Raw genomic sequence first — 23,956 nt, 5'->3', positions numbered from 1 at the left:
TCAAACCGTGAGTGACATTTCAGCATACAGTCATATGGGTTTCTCTGTCACATCTGTATAACAGCAAAGCCAGGAGAGTGTCCAAGCAAAATATCTGGAGTGAGAAAGTGTGGCGAGTTGTGTTTGTGTGACCATGACTGTCCGGACAATGAGAAATGCTGCAGCAATGGATGTGGACATCAGTGTATGCCTCCATATTCAGGTATTTGTAGTGTACAGTTATGTAGTGTCTGGGTCTGCTTTTTAAGTTTTGTCCTTTATATTGTCATACTTGATGACAAAAGTACCTGAATTCAGCCCAATACAGTTTCAGACGCATGCTTTACAAAATTAAAATGATTGCTTGACACAATTCACCCTGTTAGACTTGCTATTCATGCTTCTGTATGTTTTGTGCTGTATATGAGATCGAATGCTGCTTAATGGACTGATTCTCTGTATCCATACAGTGAAGCCTCCCGCCGAGCCGCCCAAGCCTCCCGTGAAGCCTCCCGTGAAGCCTCCCGCCGAGCCGCCCAAGCCTCCCGTGAAGCCTCCCGCCGAGCCGCCCAAGCCTCCCGTGAAGCCTCCCGCCGAGCCGCCCAAGCCTCCCGTGAAGCCTCCCGCCGAGCCGCCCAAGCCTCCAGTGAAGCCTCCCGCCGAGCCGCCCAAGCCTCCCGTGAAGCCTCCCGCCGAGCCGCCCAAGCCTCCCGTGAAGCCTCCCGCCGAGCCGCCCAAGCCTCCAGTGAAGCCTCCCGCCGAGCCGCCCAAGCCTCCCGTCGAGCCGCCCAAGCCTCCCGTGAAGCCTCCCGCCGAGCCGCCCATGCCTCCAGTGAAGCCTCCCGCCGAGCCGCCCATGCCTCCAGTGTGTGGAAGCTGTCCTCAAACTCCCCATCAAGGTGGCGGCCGCGGCGGAAAAAAACGAGGCCGCGGCGGAAAAAAACGAGGCCGCGGCGGAAAAAAACGAGGCCGCGGCGGAAAAAAACGAGGCCGCGGCGGAAAAAAACGAGGCCGCGGCGGACATGGGCAAGGCCATAAACCTGACTGTGATGGGACTGAGGGACAATGTGGTGGCAAATGTCAGTCGTAGTGTTTTATCACCAAATAAATCTTGTTTAGTGACTGTCTTTCGGCTTCATTTGAATTTTTGTTTTTGGGTACACAGTAAAAACAGCAGTGTAAAAATTGCAGTGTCAAATGTTATTAATTCCCAAAGAGTTGAATTAACAACCTACAGAGTTAATGAGTTCTGCTTTTCAGTGTAGTTACAGGGTGTTAAATTATGTGATTTTATTTTTACACTTAAAGTGTTAAAAAAAAAAGCGCCAATCTTGACCCCGCCCCTCTATGACTGTTGCCTTTTAAGATGAAGAGTCGACAACGCCATTTTCTTCATGCGACTGAGACGGTAAGTGTGATTGCGTTCTCTCTTAAAAATAAATAGTAAATACATTTGTGTTAGCATTATTAGTAAAAAATATAAATGGAGTTGAACACATTTGAAAATTACTAACTGCGCGTGTTTTTGTCAGGTTTAAGAATGCTCCTTAAAGTAAAGTTCAGAGACTTGCAGAAGTACGTGAAAGTTTCTGACGTCGATTCAAAACTTTCGGATTTCCTGGATGAAGGTAATTTTATAAACTAAATTAGAAGTTAGTAGTGTGCTGACATTGTAATGGGTATCTATTTTTAGTTCCTTGGATTTTGGTTTGTTCACAGCCTTCGTGAAGTTCGGCATTCCCGCCTCCAGTCAGGCCGAGGTGAAGCTTTTCGATGAGTCTGGAACTGAAGTGGACGAGGATGTCTTTGAGGAGGTTCTGAAGCAGCCAGATTTGGGCGTTTTTCTGCTCAGATTGGAGAATTTGTCAAATGGTAATTTTATATTTACTTTGAAAGCGTTAAGTGCGGTATTGCTTTGTGTCTATGCATTGAAGTCGGTAAAAGTAGAACTGAAACTCGTCTTTTTGTGACGTATAACGTCACTCATTTAAAAAGTTATAGGCCCCGGGTATAGGCCTAACGTTACTTCATTTTCTGTCGTGAAACGTTAATGCTATAAACGACATGAATTTTGTTTGTTTAAGTTGCGTTGCGTTTTTATACTGAAAATCATATCTGTCGTGTCCTAATATATGCGTCAGACACAGTCGCGCTGCTATCAAGTTTTCTTACATGAGAATTACGTTCATGCAAACATTGTAAGTGTTTTAAATCTTAAACTGTAATTCACAAAAGTTTTCCGATTTCAGCCGTTATTTTAGTGCGCACTGGCATTCGAGGTAAAATCGTTCTTTGCTATCATACTACATGTTATTTTATGTAATACAGGGTGCGTCTCAATCAGCTCCCTACCTCCCGACCCGAGCTCGTGTACACGAATTCGGGCACTGGTAAGGACAGTAAGGGACGCTGGCTCACTACACATTGGGACACTTATGACTCTATTTCCGGCGACGTGACAATAAATCAGATTAAATATATACTAAATAAATGAGTGTTTCAGTCCTCCACATGAATGTTGCCAAGGTCATTAACTCTAACAATAATTTAATTTATCCTTAAAAAGTTTATATAATTTATCCTACAATTTGACATCAGTGCTTGATGAATTTATTTAGTTTAGTTATGTTTTACCATATTGAAAGTCCAAATTTAAATTGTAGTGCTTTACTGAATTTATATTTCGTTATTGAATGATGTCTCAACTTAATTTTTGAAACCCTTTTTCAATAGAATTAGCAAATACCCCTGCAGTGTCCAGTGAAGGAAGCTCCTCTGAGACTGCAAACTATGAATCCGATGACACAGTTATTCTGAGTGGCGGAACCCCTTCAAGAAAGCAGCAGAGAACCGAAGATGAAGCTAGAATTGTGAGTTGCATTTTATTATTTTTATATTATATATATATATATATATATGGGATGGTAATATACACTTGAGACGCATGCACATGGAGGCGCTCGTTCACTAAAGTGTGAAGTTCAGAGGAAATTATCTCGCTTGCAAAAGGCTAGTCCACTCCTGATAGCAAATTGGAAATATTTGCATGACTTTCTAACATTTTACAGATGGAGAATATACCTGTGAAATGTAAGTTATGCACTGAGGAAAACCCCACAAATGCGTTAGCATTAAACAGCCTATAGCTTATCTGTCTGCACATGTATCTGTCAGAGCATCTGACAATGTAAGCCACTTTAAACTATAGGCTAAGAGTTATTTTAAAGCCCTTAAAGGGTTGGTTCACTCAAAATAAAAAATTATTCCATGATTTACTCACCCTCAAGCCATCGTAGGTGTATTTGACTGTCTTCTATGACTATCCTCTTTCAGATGAACACAATCGGAGATATATTTAAAAATATCCTTAGTCCTCCTAGGTTTATAATGGTTGTGAATGGTTTTTTCATCTTCAAATTTTGAAGATGGAAAAAAAAAGCATCTATCCTTTAAAAAAAAAAAAAAAAAAATCGATATGTACGGAGCCCCGGACATGACATGCAGGAAAAAAAATAGAATAAATTGTGCGCACAATTTACTAATTGATCCTTCGCAAAGACAATATCCTTCGCAAGCCTTGGCGCTGTCATGCCACACAGAGTGAAAAATACATCACAGAGCAAAGAGGACACTGACAATACGTCGACAGACAAGACAGAGCAAGTGACTTAAGATATTAAACAAAGTCCCAGCTTTCAAACTGTAATTTAAGAAATTCAAACAGTAAAAACCGTTTTATGGCTCTTTAAAGGCTTAGTTCACCCAAAAATTTAAATAATGTCATTTATTACTCACCCTCATGCTGTTTCACACCCATAAGACCTTCGTTTGTTCATCTTTGGAACACAAATTAAGATATTTTTGTTGAAATCCGATGGCTCCGTGAGGCCTGCATAGCCAGCAATGACATTTCCTCTCTCAAGATCCATTAATGTACTAAAAACATATTTAAATCAGTTCATGTGAGTACAGTGGTTCAAAATTAATATTATAAAGCCACGAGAATAATTTTGGCGCACCAAAAAAAACAAAATAACGACTTATTTAGTGATGGCTGATTTCAAAACACTGCTTCAGGAAGCATCGGAGCACAATGAATCCGTGAACTGATTTAAACATGTTTTTAGTACATTAATGGATCTTGAGAGAGGAAATGTCATTGCTCCATATGAAGGCCTCACGGAGCCATTGGATTTCAACAAAAATATCTTAATTTGTGTTCCGAAGATTAAAGAAGGTCTTATGGGTGTGGAACGGCATGAGGGTGAGTAATAAATGACAGAATTTTCATTTTTGGGTGAACTAACCCTTTAATGTGTAGTGACATATTGCTGTAGCGCCTCGTGAACTGATCATCTCTCCCTAAATAGTTGATTTAAAGTATCCAATGAACATGAAAGGGAATGTTGTTTCAAAAGACGTCAGTATACACCATTTTTAAAGTTCAAGTCCACCCAGGTTAATCTTCTAAATCCTGACAGCTTTGTTGGACAAAATGGTGGATTCGGCGTTATGATTGGTTAGATCGCTTGTCAATCAAACTCCCGACGAAGGGTCAATTCGTTGCCTCGATTTACTAAATCGTGCACACAATTTACTAAATTGTGTGCACCATAGGCGCTGATTTATGTTTCTGCCGGTGGGTGCCCAGTGCCCCACATCAACCCCCATATAGGCTATTATATTACAGATAAATCCACTTTCAGTTTTCGCGTTCCCTAATAGTGTAGTGGTAGGATTTTCGTTAATACAGTCAGAGGTCCAGCCGTGCTATTATTATCAGTGGTTCGAATCTGCCCTCAAATCGTTTTTTTCCTCATAAAGTTCAAAGAAGTTAATGTTTGTATATCAAGAGCAGGAAAATGTATGTGTGCATTTTGTTAGTGATTTCCCTAGAAAGAAGAGTCAAGCAATAGATTGACGTGTATACTTGCATGATTTCAAAAACAACACGTTTCAGCGCTAGTTCGCTTATTTAACTCAAATCAACGTCAACTTGATGTTTTATTTGCATTATATCCGTGCAGCAATATGACAATTTCGACCCAAAAAGCACATTCTTTTCACGAGTGTTGTCGCGAGTCATGCTCTCGCTGATATCTCATGCAAGCAGAGTTTAAGCGCGCGCATGATCGAGAGCAGAGTCATTTGTGCTCGCGCGCATCACTTGGATGCGCTCTTGACGTTTGCCATTAAAATATTGCCATATAAACGGCCTTAAATAAACTATAAAAAAGGGTGAAGATAGTGTCTGAAAGCTACAATTGATTTTCTATTGGTTAAAATCAATGGAGAATATCTCGTATTTTTCCGTGGGTGCTCGACCATTTCCGTGGGTGCTCCAGCCCCCGAGCACCCACGGGATCGGCGCCTATGGTATTCACGATTTAGTAAATCGAGGGGAACGAATTAGTAAATCGTGTGCACGAATGAGTAAATCGGTCGCACGATTTAAAGGGATAGTTCACCCAAAAATGAAAATTTGATGTTTATCTGCTTACCCCCAGCGCATCCAAGATGTAGGTGACATTTTTTCTTCAGTAGAACAAAAATGATGATTTTTAACTCCAACCGCTTCCGTCTGTCAGTCAGATAATGGGAGTGGATGGGGACTTTGGATTTGTCTAAGCAAGTTTTATTTACTCTTATATCCGAATTAAACCCTGCGGCTCGTGACGACACATTAATGTCCTAAGACACGAAACGATCAGTTTGTGCGAGAAACCGAACAGGATTTATATCATTTTTTTACCTCTAATACACCACTATGTCCAACTCCGTTCAGCATCGGTTAGTGAGGTCTGATCGCGCTCTGACAACGGAAGTGATGTCTGACACTCATTGAAGTATATGCGTGAGACATCACTGCCGCTGTCAGAGCGCGATCAGACATCTTTGTGTCTCTGCAACGTCTGCAGCTCATTTTCTCACCCGAGCATGTGGATATTGTTTTTCTCTACATGAACATGTGAAATAATATAAACAGTGACTCGAGTATATTATCAGACCTGCCAACATGTACGCATTTTGCGTACCAGGTACGCATTTTGACCTCAAAGTATGCTGGTACGATTTGTCACTCTATACTACGCAAAAACCTGGTGACTCCTCTGTGCACGCTTGTACTCAAATCCAGCAAAAGAGTTCGGCCAATCAGCGCTGGGTTCATTTCCCCAAACAGCAAGCGGGGATGATTGACAAATGCGTACGGCCTATCAATAAAAAGACACTGCAAATCGATAGCAACACAAAATCCCGCTCAATCCCTCCTTCCACTCCCGCCGTCTCAGTGACTGAATTCTCAAGCGAGGACGGCACACTCACGCACTGTTAACTCCTTAAGGTAAACTGGTATAAAATGCACAAGTAATGTTGAACAACAAATCTAAATAAAATTGAAATCGCTGATTATGAAAATGTTGTGATGTGTGACTGACTGACAAGCACGAGTCTGGAGAAACGGGCGTTTATTTATTTATTCTCAGTGTTCAGAAACGTATAGCCTACATGTTGCGTTATTGTGTTAATACTAACTAAAGTAACTAATTATGTTACATAGCCTACTTATTTTGTATGAAAACTAGCACATTAGTTACTTATGCATTTAAAGTGACTGTTGTCTCAATGCTGTGCGAGCCCTCTCTCTCATAAACACAAACGCGCGCGCGCACACAGAGAGGTAAAATGAAAATTGCCGTGTTTGGTTTAAAATTTGTTCTTGCTTGTGTTATTTTTTTTGTCAGAAAAGATTTTTAATTATCCACCCATGTTTTTAAGATTTGTTAAATAACGGACGCTTTAGTTAACACAACCCCTCGTTATATGTCGGACTAACTTCTTGATATTCTTGAATACTCGATTAGTTTGCTCTTATTTGTCCTTTCTATTCGTTGTCAACTGTTTTCTATAAATATGTTTGTATTGGCTAACCTTTATGCAGTGAATGTTTGTCTTGTTTATAATTCAAAGACGGCATGCTACAAATAGAAACCCTTTTTTTCTGTGGGATTTAGTATCATATTTGGATATTGGAATAATTAAGTATTTTAAATGAATCACATGTAAACTCAGTGTTTACTATTTTGTAATGGTTTCTTAATTGTAGACTAGTTTTCATTACAAAACCTGTATAACCGACTCAACTGTCAGGTTAGTTGTATGTAAATATAGCCTTCTTGAAATTGCAAACAAAAATTTTTAGCCCATATTAAATATATGAATGCGATTCACTTGTGGTTGTCAGTTTGTATAAGAACACATTATGCAATGCAAGATTAATCATGAATTAAAAAAATGCCTTTGAGCAGGTGTAGTAAAGTTTTTTTTTTTGTTTGTTTTTTTTTTAATTTGACACAATTAAAAATTAACAGTCAAAATTAGATTAACGAAGATGGGTGTGTGTGCTTTGAGTATTGTATTCTCAAAAATGTAAAAAATTACACAATATTCAAATATTCGTTTTTTACGAGCCCAAATATTTGAATACAATATTTTGGAAAAATGCCCATCCCTAGTTTGCGCCAGTTTGGACATTCAAGCGATTTTAGATGATTGGATGTATATTATTTCCAGCTACCATGCTCGCGCAGCTGCATTGTGGCACAAACACTCATACAAACAGTAGCTGCGCAAAATGTGAAGATTGCACACACTGTGGATCAGAAACTAGTTGTCAGCGCCGTCCTGTGATTCATCACTAAAGTAGCTTAGAAACTCAAATATAGCATATTTTTCAACTTTTGAAGTAACTATGTACAATTAACTACTGTAACTATTTTATCTCTCTCTTCTGTAGGATCAGCCCACAATAGTATAGACATTTCAAAATAAGAGTCCCTGTGTATTTCGGGCTTGTTTATAATTAAGTCACATGCTAAGTTTTGTTTTTTACTAGTATCAATAAAATCTGTGTCCCATTCACTGAGAGAGTACGATAATGCAAGGAGAACTCTACAATTTAAATGCTGTAATTTTGCATAATTTATAATCCATAATGCATAATATTAGTAGTAATTCAATTTAGTAGTAGCCTATTAAATTTTCCAGATTTTCTATTAGATTTTCCACCTGGCTACCACCACAAGTATATTTCAAAACCTGTTGGAAACACTGCTAACTCTTTAATAAATTATACTTAACCACAAATAGTTAATAAAAGAATCTGGCAAAGATGACATCCAAATGGGGTCCGAACAATTGGTTCTCAATGCATCTTGTGTGAGTTTACACATGTACTGAGCTTCATGACTACACAATCATGTTAACAGAATGGTTCTTGAGAGGTTGTCATTAATTGTACTATGTAACTGTTTGCAGCTGGTCCAAACAATTCTGCAGGCTAAACCTGGAGGGGATTCAATCATCAGAGAGTACCAAAAAACCAAAAGCTTGACTGACAGCACCAGGAGGAAGATGATCAGGATTCTTACTGCAGATATGACTGAAAGGCATAGGTAACACTTGATTATGGTATTCTGTATTCTACATTCAGGATTGCTTTGGTCATGGAAAACTTAAAATATCAAGAAATTGTAAATTGTTATTTCCAGTCCTCAAACGTAAAAGTTGTGTGTTTGTCTGTCTTCAGCAGAACACAAATGAAGATTTTATAAAAATCTGTGCTCTGTTAGATCTTTTAAAGGGTTAGTTCACCCAAAAATGAAAATTTGACGTTTATCTGCTTACCCCCAGCGCATCCAAGATGTAGGTGACTTTGTTTCTTCAGTAGAACACAAATGATGATTTTTAACTGCAACCGCTGCTGTCTGTCAGTGGTATAATGCAAGTCAGCGGGAACTTTGACCATAAGAGTAAAAAAAAAACACGACAGACAAATCCAAATTAAACCCTGCAGCTCGTGACGACACATTGATGTCTTAAGACACAAAACCATCAGTTTGTGCGAGAAACCGAACCGGATTTATATCATTTTTTACCTCTAAAACACCACTATGTCCAACTGCCTTCAGCATTCGCTTGGTTGCGCTCTGACAACGGAAGTGATGTCTGACACTCATTGAAGTATATGCGCGAGACATCACTGCCGCTGTCAGAGCGCGATCAGACCTCACGAATCGAGTGATTAATGCTGTTGGACATAGTGGTGTATTAGAGGTAAAAAATTATATAAATACTGTTCGGTTTCTCACACAAACCGATCGTTTCGTGTGAGATAAACGTCAATTTTTCATTTTTGGGTGAACTATCCCTTTAAAGGGTTAGTTCACCCAAAAATGAAAATAATGTCATTTATTACTCACCCTCATGTCGTTCCACACCCATAAGACCTTCGTTCATCTTTGGAACACAAATTAAGATATTTTTATTAAATCTGATACATCAGTGAGGCCTGCATTCACAGCAATGACATTTCCTCTCTCAAGATCCATAAAGCTACTAAAAACACATTTGAAACAGTTCAAGTGCATTCAGTGGTTCAATATTAATATTATAAAGCAACGAGAATACTTTTTGTGTCAAAAAAATATATAATTCACCATTTTAAATGTTTTTAGTACCCTTATGGATCTTGAGAGAGGAAATATCATTGCTGTGAATGCAGGCCTCATTGAGCCATCAGATTTAATAAAAAATATCTTAATTTGTGTTTTCCAAAGATGAATGAAGGCCTTACAGTTGTGGAACAACATGAGGGTGAGTAATTAACGACATTACTTTCATTTTTGGGTGAACTAACCCTTTTAAATGAGCAACAGAAATTACCCGCAGACATGTGGTGCTCCAGTCGCACATACAATGCAAACAGTTCAATGGGGAGCACGCAGCTCTTAAAGGGGCCACACCGAATTTCTACTCGTTACACTGCCATTATTTGAGAGAAGAATGTTCAGCCCCCTCCTTCCGAAGCTTTGAATATTCATTGTGGATTACTACCGAAGCTTCGAAGCTCAAAGTAGTATTTGGAACAACCCTAATATTGTGTGTTACTGTCCGTTTAAGCACGAAAGAGAACTATTCTGGCTCACGTTTTTCTGTGCGTCGTGTGTACGTCGCTATTCACAGATAGCGCATTCTCTTTTTGCCAAGCTTGAATGTTTTCAAAGCATTTGTATGAAAAAGAGTGTGATCATGTAATGTAACGTGTTTGTCCATTTAATTTTGACAGCACATCTCCACCTAAACATATTAGAGAAATGTATGCCCAAGGAATTGTTTCCCTGTTTCCAAATCTTCGTGATCCCTACACAAAGAATGGATATGTAAGTGAAAATATTTCTTTGGAAAAATAGTTATGGGTTTGTTGGTCACTTTTGTATTACTGAAAACATTTTTGTTTTTCAAAGGAGCATTATTATGATCCTCAAAGTGGACAAGGGTACTTCACTTGGAAAATAAAGAACATCCAGAGGAACAGTGCACCATCAGAGAACCGCAGATCTCTCCCCCAATCTTTCAGTGGTGGCCCAACTACAGAAAGAGAGGCTTCATCCAGCACTGAAGTTATCCTGACAGAAGAGCAGTGTAGAGAAGCTGTTTCTCTAATGAAACATACATCGGAGGTAGAAACCGTGAAGGTCAAAATGAGGGAGACATTTCAGTATCGTCGCAAGATGATTCAAGACCCAAGGAGATCCACTGATGTGCTGACTGAATTTCCCCGTTTCTTGGACATTAAAGGCCTGGTATGATTGGTTAGGGTTAAATAAATGTTATGGGCTTCATTTAAGTTAAGCTAACAGTTTAACCATCAACTTCTATTAAACCTAGAATATTCCTTGTGAAGTAAATGTGTGGTCTTGTTGGTTTTTACAGATTGAGCAGGATTTTGTTTTGATGTTTGGTGAGAAGACATCTGCCAAGTTCTTGGAAAGGTGGCCAACTACATTTATGCAGAAGGTCATTCAACAAAGCAAAGGTCTTCACTTCTCCCAAGGCCTTCAGGACCTAATTGATGCTGCAGAATCAGCGGTGAAAGAGGATCAAACGGATGATGCAGGTTAGACTTAACATTCAGAATAAGATTATCTAAATGTGTCTGTATTTTTTGCTGAAGTTGCCACATCTGTTATTTAGGGTGGGACAGTGATCTTGCTTCAGTTCTCCTTTTACTTCATTTGATTCCCCCATCACCGCAAGGCCGCAAGAGACCTGGAAAGATGTCCGCACATCAAGCTGAGAGAAACCTCATCGTCTTCAAAAAGGTAAATTTGGACTTTTCTGTCACTACTTGCTGTTTTCCTCAAAATATTGCCAGTTGGGTTCATTGTATTGTGAAAAACTAATGTAAAGAGACAGTCAATTAGAGAGCTGACTGTTTGTTGTTTCTTTAGGCAGGTACTAACATCCAAGAACATCTCAATGCCATCGACGAGTGCACACAGCCATACCTGCTAGCCATGGGGACAAATAAGAACAACATTCATGTGTACTATATCATTCTCGACAAGCAAGCCATACCATGCAAGTCAGTGAGTGGTCTGGGTGCCTTTGATGAACTGTTCAAAGCCCACTTTGTGTTTGGTGCATCTTACAGCAAAGTGCTGCACAACATGTACACATTCGTACAAACAACTATTTTTCAGATTGACATTGGCAAAGTCAAAGAGAGTCCAAGAGTTGCTGAGCTCAGAGCTAGATTTGTGCATTAGAGAGTTGATTGTTAGTAAAAATGATCTGTTTCATTTGTTCTTGCTGTCTTGAGAACACAAATCTGCTTGTTCGACATCTTAAATTAATTCATGGACTGTTGCCTGGTAAATCACTTCGTCTTAAATGTGGTCAGACAGGTTGCTGTGGAGAATTTAGTACATTTTCAGGATTCCGCAAACATTTGAATAGAGTTCATGAAATAAGTAATGAAGTTCTTGCACATGTTGAAGATGGTGCTGTTCAGAATACAGTTGTTGGGCTACCAAGTAATATTGATGTGGCTACAAGTTCAAATGACAGTTCTTTGCCAGTTTGTAGCAAAAACATTACAGATTTGTGTGCATCAGCAATTGCACAATTGCAAGCTGCAGGTGTTGGTCAGACTACTGTTAATACTTTTGTTATGTCTATGGAAGAAGTCGTTCAAGACATCCAGGATCAAGTAAAAGAGGCCGCACTAAATTGCTTATCTTCACAGGACCCAGACATTAAAAGTACAATAGAGCAGTCATTTCAGGAAATTGAAAACCCTTTCACCTTACTTAATTCGATATCCAAACGAAACTCATATTTTACCAAAAAATGGGGAATTGTCCAGCCTGTGGAGAAAGTACTTGGGGTCAGATTTGACAACAAGAAAAATCGGACTACTGGATTATATGAGCAAGTTGCAGTGACTGACAAGTTTGCGTATGTTCCAATTTTACAAACCTTAAAGAGCATTTTAATGCATCCAAACACCTCATACAGGTTTAAGTCGGGCATACCAAATAAAGATGGCATTTACTCTGATATTGAAGATGGACAGTACATTAAGAGTCATCCCCTATTTTCCACTGAAAAAAATGCACTTCAAATTCAATTGTTTTACGATGATTTTGAGACTGCCAACCCATTGGGGTCAAAGAAGGGAATTCACAAATTGGGTGGTATTTATTTTACTTTGAGAAATTTCCCACCAATATTCAATTCATCTTTAGCAAACATACATTTATGTGCACTTTTCCATGCCCAGGACATCAAAACATATGGATTTGATGCAATTTTGGAACCTATTGTCAGTGACATAAAAGTCCTTGAGACCAGGGGAATAGAAGGTCTTGGTGGTTGTGTGCGTGGCAGCATTGTCCAAGTAACAGGAGACAATCTTGGTTTGCATTGCCTCCTTGGTTTTGTTGAATCTTTTAGAGCTCGGAATAGCTGCAGGTTTTGCCTGATTGAAAAGGACGATTATCAAACTGTGTTCTGTGAAGATGAGCCGACTGTAACTTTGCGCACTAAAGAGACGTACTTGCAGCACTGTAGAGCTATGCAGTCAGAACCAACACTGCCCCATGTTTGTGGTGTGAAACGCACATGTTTGTTAAACACTCTGCAGTACTTCAGTGTATCAGACAATTTTTCTGTAGACATAATGCATGACGTTTTAGAGGGTGTTGCACAGTTTGAATTAAAACTTGTTTTGCGTTATGTACAAGAGAGTTTCTTAACCGCAAAAGAGTTAGATGGCAGATTGCATTCATTTAACTATGGGTACATGGAGAGGAGAAATCGACCTCCTGCTGTAAAACTAGATGATCAGAACAATGACTTGGGCATAAACGCTATCCAGTGTTGGTGTCTACTCCGAAATGTGCCACTAATGTTCGGAGACATTGTGCCGCAAGATGATAAATATTGGCAGCTACTACTACTTTTACTACAAATAGTAAACATTGTATTTTCTCCTATTTTAACTGAGGGCCTTACTGTTTATTTAAAACACTTAATTGCTGAACATCACAGGCTGTTCAAGTATTTATTTCCAGAAAAGAATTTACTGCCTAAACATCATTTACTGACTCACTATCCGCGATGTATACGAAATATCGGGCCTATTGTTCACATGTGGTCGATGCGATATGAGTCCAAGCACAATTTCTTCAAGACGCAACAAAAATGTTTCAAGAACATCACTCTGACATTGGCAAAAAAACATCAAAATTGCATGGCTTATAACTGGCAAGACTTCAACCATGACAGAATAGTGCTTGGACCAGGAAAAACAGTGTCTCTCAGTGACTTAAATGAAACTCTTCAGATTGCATCCAAGTTGAATGTTCCTCCACAAACCAATGTTCTCTCAGTGAAATGGGTGAAGTATAATGGAACTGAATATCGTTCTACCTTAATTATTTGTGGTGAAGTAAACCTTGATTTGCCAGTGTTTTATAAAATCAAAGACATTGTTGTTAGAAATGAATGCGTGTTGCTGGTGGCATCATGCCTAAAAACTGTTTATTTTGAAGAACATCTGTATGCCTACAGAATTGATCCAAGACCCAGTGATTCTCTGAAAGTCTTCAATGTCAATGAACTCATTTATTACAAACCTTTTGATTTACAGATGTCATATGGGTCTGCTAATTTCTTTTGGTATGTTGTACCTTACTGCAATCTTGTTCAAATTGGTTCTTAAATCTTCATGACAAAATTTGATGAATTTGTGTGTTTTTAAGTTTTAAATTTATGTGCAACACCTCATTAATGTAATTAACTGACCTTCTGCCATGTTTTAAAGCTGCTTTTCGCAATGTTAAATAAATATTTGAATATTTTATATCTAAAAGAGTCTTGATTTTGTTTGATCATGTACAATACCACTCTAAAACAGTGTAAAAACACAAAGTGTTAATAACAAAGTGTTCTTTCAGTGTAATCCAAATGAATTAAAACAACACTCAAAGTGTTAAAAGCACCATAGTGTAAAACTAGTACAACAATAGAAAGTGTAGACTTTACACTTATGGTGTAATTTTTTTGCACTATATAGTGCTTTTTTAACACTGTAAATTCAACACTACAAACAGTGTACTTTTTACACTACATAGAATGGGACCATATATGATCCGAAGTAGTGTTAAAAATAACACGTTAAGTGTTAATTTGACACTGCCTTTTTTACAGTGTACCAGAAACTGTTTCTCCGTTGCTGTTTTGCTGCTCAGAGCAAAATTTACAAGTGTCAATTCTAAAGAATAATTTTACTTGACCTAGTCTTGACAAGTTATTTAGGAGAGCTGGAGAGGTCTCGTAATCTAGTTAGGAGTAACAAGGCGGCAAAGAGACGGGCACTCCAATAAAGAGATGAAGTATTGGTGTTATGATGACATGGAGTTGATAAAATGACAAACTTGTCAATTCATCTTTAACTGGCCTAATTTAATGGCTTTAAGTGTAATTTTAAAGGTCCTTTGACATGCTACTTTTTGGATGCTTTTATATAGGCCTAAGTGGTCCCTAGTACTGTATCTTAAGTCTCTTTTCTCAAAATTCAGCCTTGGTGCAAAATTTCAGCCACTACAAGCAAGTCCCACAATAAGCTTTCATCAGGATGTGCTGTTTCTGGGTCTGTAGCTTTAAATGCTAATGAGAGGTGGTGGAGGGTGGGTGTGGCCTTAATTTCTGCAGTTTTTTTCTTTCTGACAGACATGTCCATACTGTATACTTGGAGCCCTTCACGTCCTCGGATTCGGACTTATACTTTTCCTATTTCCAAAACCAATTTACAGCGGTCAACTATACTTTAACCCTGGGTATAAAAATACCCAGGGTTCACTCAAAGCGAGGAGAGTCTGCTTTTAGCTGTTATGCCAGCCGCAGCTGGAACCAGCTTCCAGAAGAGACCAGGTGTGCTCCAACAGTAGCCACATTCAAATCCAGACTAAAAACACATGTTTTTATCTATGCATTTGCTGACTGAGCACTGTGCTATGTCCGAACTGTTTGCACTTTATTTTATACGTATTACCGTTTTATTCTTTTAATTCCTTTTCCTGTTTTTATTTCATTAATGTATTTTATCTTTTATGTATCATCTTGTTGTTCTGACTTTTAATGCATTATTGCTGTCTGGTTGAAAGGGCTGGGAGAATTAGGAAGAAATTGATTAGGTTAAAATTTGGTAAATTTGACAAACCATGGGGAAATTTAAGCTGTAGTGCATGGTTAAGATATCTCTGGCTTACAGTCAGGACACTTTCCAAAGGGGAAATTTGAACTGCGTTCCATAGGTAAGATATTTCCGGAAGGGGGATTAGGGCTGTGTGGTGCAGTTGGAGGTGTCTTGGCAAAAGGGGAGATTGAAACTGTTTATCAGTTTGAAGTGCCTTAACAAGTAGCAGTCCTGTTGGATGAGGAAGATCCATTCTGATCTGCTCTGATGAATAGATCCATTTAGATCCAACTCTGATGGACGACAACAACAACAACAACAAACTCCCTGAGACTTCCTAGCTCTTCCATCCAGATAGCAAAATTATGTTTTTACTGTTATTTCTATTCCTTATGTTCTATTTTTATTATTCTTTTTTATGTGAAGCACTTTGAATTACCATTGTGTATGAAATGTGCTATACAAATAAAATTGCCAAAAAAAAACAAAAAACAAAAAAAAAAACTAGTAGCTTTCAGAAATTTCTGACCTACATTCCAACGTGCCACCCTATCCAAGATGCAGTCTAGCGTTAGAATCCAACCCAGTCTCATATGAAAACGTATCCTGACTACGTTGGTCCAAAGTGCAAAATGTAGAGGGGTTACAATAATGGCCCTTAAATTGTATGACTGTTACATTTTTTTTTTGCCTATTGTTTTGCGTCCAAGTCACGTGACTTTAGAGAGCCCGGCCGTGAGAACAAAAAACATGGCGGACATTTCTCTACTTTTTAGTGAAAAAACAATATTTGGAGTTAGTTTCTGCATAAAAATAAGTTTTGATTACATTTTTAGCGAGAAATATATATTCTATTTTCATAATATTCACTCAGTGAATGTACATAATCACTCGCTTGCGCGTTGTTGCAAAGATTTTTCTGATCTCGCCAGAATAATGTGAAACTGCTACGTTTTGGTTGCTATGAACAATATTTTATTTTCTGCATCAAAATAAGGTTTGATTACATTTTAAGCAAAAAATATATATTATTTATTTTCATAATATTCACTCAGTGAATGTACATAATCACTCGCTTGCGCGTTGTTGCAAAGATTTATCTGATCTCGCCAGAATAATGTGAAACTGCTACGTTTTGGTTGCTATGAACAATATTTTGAGTTAGTTTCTGCATAAAAATAAGGTTTGATTACATTTTTAGCGAGAAATATATATTCTATTTTCATAATATTCACTCAGTGAATGTCAACCCGTTCTCACTCCTGACCGTTCTCACGCTGAAGAAGTCTCCTTCAGAACACATCGCGATATTTGGCATCAGTTCGCGTGTGCTGGATGTTGGTAAGTAGTCGTAAATACGCTGTTCTAATGTTTGATATAATGTCTTTTCTGTTTGCAGATATTAATCAGATTAACGTTAGCTCCCTCATGTTCAGTCACTGCATTATATCTGTCACCTCCGCTGAGGTTTTGCTTTTCATTGCTTTCTATATTAAATACTAAACTAGGGTGATTAAACACTGTCACGTGACGTGCAATATATTGCACAATATAACATATTCATATCAGTTTCAAAGTAGTACAAGTGTAGTTTCAAAATGGTATTTGTTGTAGAAGCACGGTAAAAAACAACACTTACCATGCTTTTTACCACAGTATTGGTCGTTTTAATGTGATTTTTGTTGTAAATACAGAGTGACCACAACACTTATCATGCTTTTAATGCCTAATAATGTTAAATCCAAAAACTGTAAGGTCAATAAGAACTTCTTTCCTATATATATTTATATATAAACCTATATATTATAAATAATGATATTTTCTTTTCTCTTGTTTTAGCTGAAAAGACAAAAAGGGCCTTTCGGAAATGGATGAAGGAGACAGAAAGCTGCAAAGGCAAATAATTGCAATGGTATGTGTGTGTTGCTTTTAACCCTTTATCAAACATTTTATCAAGCATTTGTTAAATAGTCTCACAGTAAATTAAAATTAAAGTCAAATCCTGTACATATTTATCACCTTATTTGTAAATCAGTTGTGCCCCTTCTTGGACAGTTGGACGTCCCACACATAAAAGTTTATATTAATTCCATTGAATTCTTTAAAATGATTACAGATTGGGCCCAAAATGTTCCAATGATACATGATGTCTCTCTGCACCTCATAACTACCTCTGTTTGCAAGAGTGGAAATTATCATTTGACTTGTCACATGACATCAGATATTCGATTATTTTGTCATAATCAAAATAATTGAATATCTGATGTCTATTCAATATCTAATCAGTTACACTGCTGATAATGTCCTGCTTGCATGTGAAACATGTTATTTTTTTATTTTTATTTTTTATTTTTTAAAATATGAATATAGCTTGCTATACTTTTAATCATGGAAATGCCCACACATCAGTGAACTTATTACATAAATGCATTTAACATTTAATTGTGCAACACTCTTTACAGAAGGAAATCCTACGGTTATGTATGAACTCACAAGTGCAAGATCATCATCAAGTGCTGTGCTAGGCACATTGGGTAACAAGTGTCCTCCAACGTATCCAATCTGTGACCACATTCTCCACATCTTCCCATGGGACACCAACATTCTTCAGGCCTTCGTTTCCATGTCTTCCCCTGCATTCTCCTGGTGGTGTCCACTTCATATCTGTCTTTGGGTGTTGTTGTTTGGTCATGCTTAGGGTGTGTCCAGGGAGGTGCACCCTTCACTCTGTCACAGTTTTTAAAAGTCTTCACGTGGACTCCTCCTTATGATCTCCTTGAAACGTGCAGAACCAATATTGAAAATAGTAATTTATCTTTTTCCATATTCTTGCCTTTACCAAAGAAGCACCAGTGCTCATCCGGAGTTTTGGTAAAAGTTCTAGTAATGCTGCGACTATAGTCAAATATGTATTTCTGCATGTGTGTATAGCAGGTGTTTGTCCGAACAATTGAAGTTACTGAGAGTGTTCAGGAAAACCCTCTGAGAACAATCAATATTTATTTAATTCTGTTTGGTGCTGATATAGAGTATTACAGAAATGACACATTGACATTCTGGACATTATTCTGTGAGTTTGTTACCTCTTCATTTAGATGGACTTGAAAATGTCTTGCATTTTGTTTCATTAAACCTTTTTTTACAGTGTCACTATAGTAAATGTCCACCTTAACTACATCTATGGTATCATTATATCAGTACCTGGATAATGTAAATGTAACATACCCATGAATGTATTTTATAGAAGCATTTTATTGCTGAAAATATTTAACATTTATAAAATGCATTAACTATTTGAATTTGCCTTTCATTTAGTTACAGTAAAAGTGAACAATAAACACAATATTATATTGTATTAAAGTTGAGAATGTAAAATGTTATTTTTTCCCCCCTATTCTTTAAAGAAACATATTTTCACATGGAATTTTATCTCATCTCTTGGTTTGTAAAAATAATACTTCATCATATCGATTTGTGTAGTTATATTTCACTATAATAGATTGCGTCTGTAACTGGATATATTTTTTTCTCACAATTAACTGATTTTTATACTGTTGTGCAGTAGTTTGGGGCCTACATTTGTCTTTGACACTACATATTGGAATATGATTACAAAATCGAGTACATTCATTATGCTTTTATTTATATTTATTTTAATTCCAAGAGTTCAAATGGTGAAGAATGGTATAAATAAGTGATTAAATGTATACCTTTAATATACTACATATCTACTGTAAATGTTAGAAGCACTTTAGTAGATGCAATTATATCTCTTTCAAATATATTTATGCATCAGTTTAAAACACAAAGGAGTCTTTCGTTGTAAAATGTGATTTTTATCATATTTAATTAGATTAATTATATATTTAAGGAATCTTTCTCGTCAGCCGGAACCGAAGGAGATCTGTCGTCATTTACCATAAATGGACAAGTAAGCGTGACGCATCTGTTCAGCTGTGTTGTGATTGGCTGTGACTCTATCGCAGAACTCGCTGTGATTGGACTACCTTTCAACCCATATAAAACGGCGCTTTATCTTACAAAGTTTGTTTTAGTGTGAATATTACGTTACTCATACATTAAGTTAACTATAAAGTGTTTCCATGTTGTGAGAAATTACTCCTTTACCGAGATCCCAACCCTAACCCTAGCTTCTCAATGAACTACAGCGCCATGTTTCCCGTTCATTGATAGAATGACAGAGACATATGGGTAATGTAGTTTAAAACGTTTAGTAAAGAAATGATAAATGTTAAAATAATAAGATCTTTAATGGACAACTCGATATTTAAATATGTTTATTGTGCAAACATTTATTACATATATGAGGGACAGGCTGAAATGTAATATTTTACTGTAATCACTATTAAAAAACCTTTATGCCAGCTTTCCATGTATGTCTGAAAACTGTGCCCAACATTATTTAGTAATCATAGCATAAGCAGTTGTCCTGTTGATTTTCTCTTTGATACGCTAACCGGACTTTGAGTTACAGCCATTTGAAATGTGCATTTTTTTGCTCTTCCAGGGGCCGGTACTGGCCCCTTGGGGGTGGAAGGGCATTAAAATCTACACAGGTGTGTACTCCTCATCATGGATAACAAACTTTGTTGAATCACATTTAAATATTGGAGTATTTTATCATTTCCTCATTTTCCATTCTAACATCATGCTTGTATAGGTTTTTGATGGGTATTGTGAGACCATCTGATGAAATATGGAAATATTATAACAAAATGTTGTAATACAATAATAATAATAATAATAATAATAATAATTGATTAATTGAATAGTAGTTGATTATTTCTTTGCTTTTTTTTTGTATGAACACCAATAAATATAATGGATGAACCCACAACTTGCCATTATCCAGCTGCCAGTGTTGGCAGTAAACTAAAAACTATTTATATTTACACTTCACTATTACTGTTACACAAGGATAATGCACTATTCAGTAAAATAAGAAACTGTGCCAAAATGTCATTATCACCCCCTCTTCTTGCTCCTCACATGCCTGACATCAGTAATGTCCAGCTGTCATTTTGAATGCAGTAGTAGATGTACCAGAATGATCAACATCGATCTTCTTCAACTCTGCTTGAAGTGTTTGTATCAGTATAACCCACTGCAGCCTCTCTTTATTCACATTCCTTCCCTTTATTTATCTGGAAACTGCCATCCTTGTCACAACATGAAAGTATATGCAACTTTTGGTGCATTGTTGTCCCAAATATCATGAATTAGATCGAAAATATTTATGTAATATATATTTATGTATTAATAAGTAAAACAATCATGGAAATTATATGTCATTTTTTTAAATTATGAAATAAACTCAGCTTAGTTAAATTGTATTTACTCTACCAAACACCACGTTCATCATAATTTATTACACAACACTTTATTGGAGGATACAGCATAAGGTTGAAATTTGCATAAAGACAAATGAGATTCAAGATAAATAAAAACGTGTCTTCAAAAATACGTTAACGTCATAATAATCCATTCACAGACTTTACTCCTATTGCACAAATGAGCGCCACAGAATCCCATCCAGTCAACTATGATCCAGAAAACAGATTTGATATTGAGTTTAAAATAAAGATTCATTATCACAGCTGAACTGGGTTCTTGCTCTTCCCTGTACATGTCTCTATCATGTTCATGTTCTTCTTCTTCTAAACAGTTTGTTCAGTTGTACTCTACAGTACAACTAATGACCAGAAGATGTGATCACTGATGTGCTGTAGCTTTTTCTCAACCAGAGGAAGAAGTCTTAACATCCCATTGTCAGGCGTTCTTCGGTCCTGGTCTAAAAGTAAAACAAAAAAACACAGACAATTCAAGTTAAGTAGTTTAATGGACAGCCAGGTCAGCTTATGTTCTGCATGATTTAAACAGTGGTGGGCTACTCTGGCCCTCAGCGTCCACGGTCCTGTAGATTTAGCCTCAACCTCAAACCCAACTGCCTATAACTGTCTATAAGTACACCTGAAGACTTTGGTTAAAATTTTCAGGTGTGCTCAATTATGGTTGGAGGTAAACTCTCCACCTCAAAAAGGAGACAGCAAAAGGGCTAGAGTTGCCTGTTCCTGATTTAACTTTACAAAACAGCAGTACATAATATATATATTATAATAAAAATGCAGCACAGACTGTAAGCTAAGTACTGAACAAAAACTGTTTTACCCATATTAACAGCAACCTGTTTTAAAAGATCTTTTAGAAAGGCATGCTCTCTTTTGAGCCTTGATTTCTTTCAGGACAACATACTCTTCTGTTTCTTGTTTCAAGAGCATAATTTGGTCAAAAACCAAGTGATAACCTGTACAATGTAAAATTGTTAAAATACTGCAATAAAAACTTTAAGGCAAGAATTAAGAATAGGCACAGGACTTACTGTACTCATGAAGAAGCCATGGCCATGCATAGTTTCTGCCTCTTGTGTTCCTCCGTAGCTGCACATCAGTCGTTTTTCCTCTAGGATCTTCTGTTAGTGACTTCACTTGCTATCTGTTTTAAAACACAAATACAATGTTTTAGGTCTGTGCAGTATAAGGCCTTATTTCAAGCCAAAAAAAGTATTACACATAATTTAAAGAACATTTACTATTTAATTCCTATTATACTATATTATATTATATTAACTCATTATCTTCCAAAGCTTCCCTGTCTGCTTTTATCTAAAAAAACAAACAAACAAACAGACAAAAAAAAACAGAAGGAACAGTTTTTAAGAACTTTTTAAGAACTTAATAGTCCTTTGAGAGAACAACATTAAATTCTGTACTACATATTACAGCATTGCCTCAACACAAGACATACCAATGGACTTCTGTCTTCTTTGGGCATGAGATGGTCATGTTCCTTCCTCACCCTAAACAAAGGACTTCGATGAGCTTGCTTTGATATAAGGACTGGTCTTCCTTCTCTGCACAGAAAAACAAGAAAGTCTCTACTTACTCTGTGTGCAATTACTCTTGTTCTTAAAACATACAAATTGAGACAGTTATAAATAAGTTAATTTACCATACCATCCAGGAGAGCATTTGATGAGTAAATACTGATTTAAATATCTAGAAACTTTACCTGGAAAGGGCTGATCACGGCAGGTTTGCAGCGACTCACTAGTAGCTCTTGTGAGGGTCGGCTCTTAAAAGAGCTGTTGAGTTTGATGTTGTAGAGATCCTAAAAAGAAGGACTAAGTAATCTGCAAGTAATCCTGCAAGACAGAAAGGAAGGTAAATTTATTACATCACATTCAAGTTGTCAATTTACACATAACTGTAGGATTTCCTTCTGTAAAGAGTGTTGCATAATTAAATGTTAAATGCATTTATGTAATAAGTTCACTGATATGTGGGCATTTCCATGATTAAACATATGTCTTTAATAGCAAGCTATATTTATATTTAAAAGAATAAATAAATAAATAACATGTTTCACATGCAAGCAGGACATTATCAGCAGTGTAACTGATTAGATATTGAATAGACATCAGATATTCAATTATTTTGATTATGACAAAATAATCGAATATCTGATGTCATGTGACAAGTCAAATGATAATTTCCACTCTTGCAAACAGAGGTAGTTATGAGGTGCAGAGAGACATCATGTATCATTGGAACATTTTGGGCCCAATCTGTAATCATTTTAAAGAATTCAATGGAATTAATATAAACTTTTATGTGTGGGACGTCCAACTGTCCAAGAAGGGGCACAACTGATTTACAAATAAGGTGATAAATATGTACAGGATTTGACTTTAATTTTAATTTACTGTGAGACTATTTAACAAATGCTTGATAAAATGTTTGATAAAGGGTTAAAAGCAACACACACATACCATTGCAATTATTTGCCTTTGCAGCTTTCTGTCTCCTTCATCCATTTCCGAAAGGCCCTTTTTGTCTTTTCAGCTAAAACAAGAGAAAAGAAAATATCATTATTTATAATATATAGGTTTATATATAAATATATATAGGAAAGAAGTTCTTATTGACCTTACAGTTTTTGGATTTAACATTATTAGGCATTAAAAGCATGATAAGTGTTGTGGTCACTCTGTATTTACAACAAAAATCACATTAAAACGACCAATACTGTGGTAAAAAGCATGGTAAGTGTTGTTTTTTACCGTGCTTCTACAACAAATACCATTTTGAAACTACACTTGTACTACTTTGAAACTGATATGAATATGTTATATTGTGCAATATATTGCACGTCACGTGACAGTGTTTAATCACCCTAGTTTAGTATTTAATATAGAAAGCAATGAAAAGCAAAACCTCAGCGGAGGTGACAGATATAATGCAGTGACTGAACATGAGGGAGCTAACGTTAATCTGATTAATATCTGCAAACAGAAAAGACATTATATCAAACATTAGAACAGCGTATTTACGACTACTTACCAACATCCAGCAC

At 36.9% G+C, this 23,956-nt stretch overlaps 1 protein-coding gene and 2 long non-coding RNA genes across 3 annotated transcripts; 2 read left to right on the top strand and 1 right to left on the bottom strand.

Annotated features, from left to right (window-relative positions):
• Window positions 1–8,295: 8,295 nt before the first annotated feature.
• Window positions 8,296–10,362, top strand: LOC137030945 (uncharacterized). The gene is made up of 3 exons (XR_010896482.1): window positions 8,296–8,432; window positions 10,106–10,199; window positions 10,284–10,362. It is a non-coding gene; the product is annotated as an uncharacterized lncRNA (long non-coding RNA).
• Window positions 10,363–10,520: 158 nt separating this feature from the next.
• LOC137030790 (uncharacterized) lies at window positions 10,521–11,588 on the top strand. Its single transcript, XM_067401223.1, has 4 exons — window positions 10,521–10,622; window positions 10,753–10,936; window positions 11,014–11,141; window positions 11,271–11,588. Exons 1-4 carry the CDS (start codon window positions 10,521–10,523, stop codon window positions 11,586–11,588), a joined length of 732 nt encoding a protein of 243 aa, XP_067257324.1.
• A 10,335-nt stretch (window positions 11,589–21,923) lies between these two features.
• On the bottom strand, window positions 21,924–23,675 carry LOC137030944 (uncharacterized). Its single transcript, XR_010896481.1, has 4 exons — window positions 23,373–23,675; window positions 22,613–22,745; window positions 22,349–22,454; window positions 21,924–22,036 (listed from the first exon to the last, which is right to left on the bottom strand). It is a non-coding gene; the product is annotated as an uncharacterized lncRNA (long non-coding RNA).
• Window positions 23,676–23,956: the final 281 nt, after the last annotated feature.

The sequence above is a fragment of the Chanodichthys erythropterus genome, chromosome 11 (genome assembly GCF_024489055.1).
Source record: "Chanodichthys erythropterus isolate Z2021 chromosome 11, ASM2448905v1, whole genome shotgun sequence".
In the NCBI taxonomy this organism is placed as follows: domain Eukaryota; kingdom Metazoa; phylum Chordata; class Actinopteri; order Cypriniformes; family Xenocyprididae; genus Chanodichthys; species Chanodichthys erythropterus.
Note: the sequence above shows the minus strand (reverse complement) of the source record. Positions and strands in the feature narration are given on the sequence as shown.

Bases quoted from the DNA above. Each gene is read 5' to 3' on its own strand.
- LOC137030790 (XM_067401223.1), top strand. From the start codon at position 10,521: ATGAGGGAGACATTTCAGTATCGTCGCAAGATGATTCAAGACCCAAGG. The intron at 10,623-10,752 runs GTATGATTGGTT...TGGTTTTTACAG, and splicing joins TCTTGGACATTAAAGGCCTG to ATTGAGCAGGATTTTGTTTT. The intron at 11,142-11,270 runs GTAAATTTGGAC...TTGTTTCTTTAG, and splicing joins ACCTCATCGTCTTCAAAAAG to GCAGGTACTAACATCCAAGA.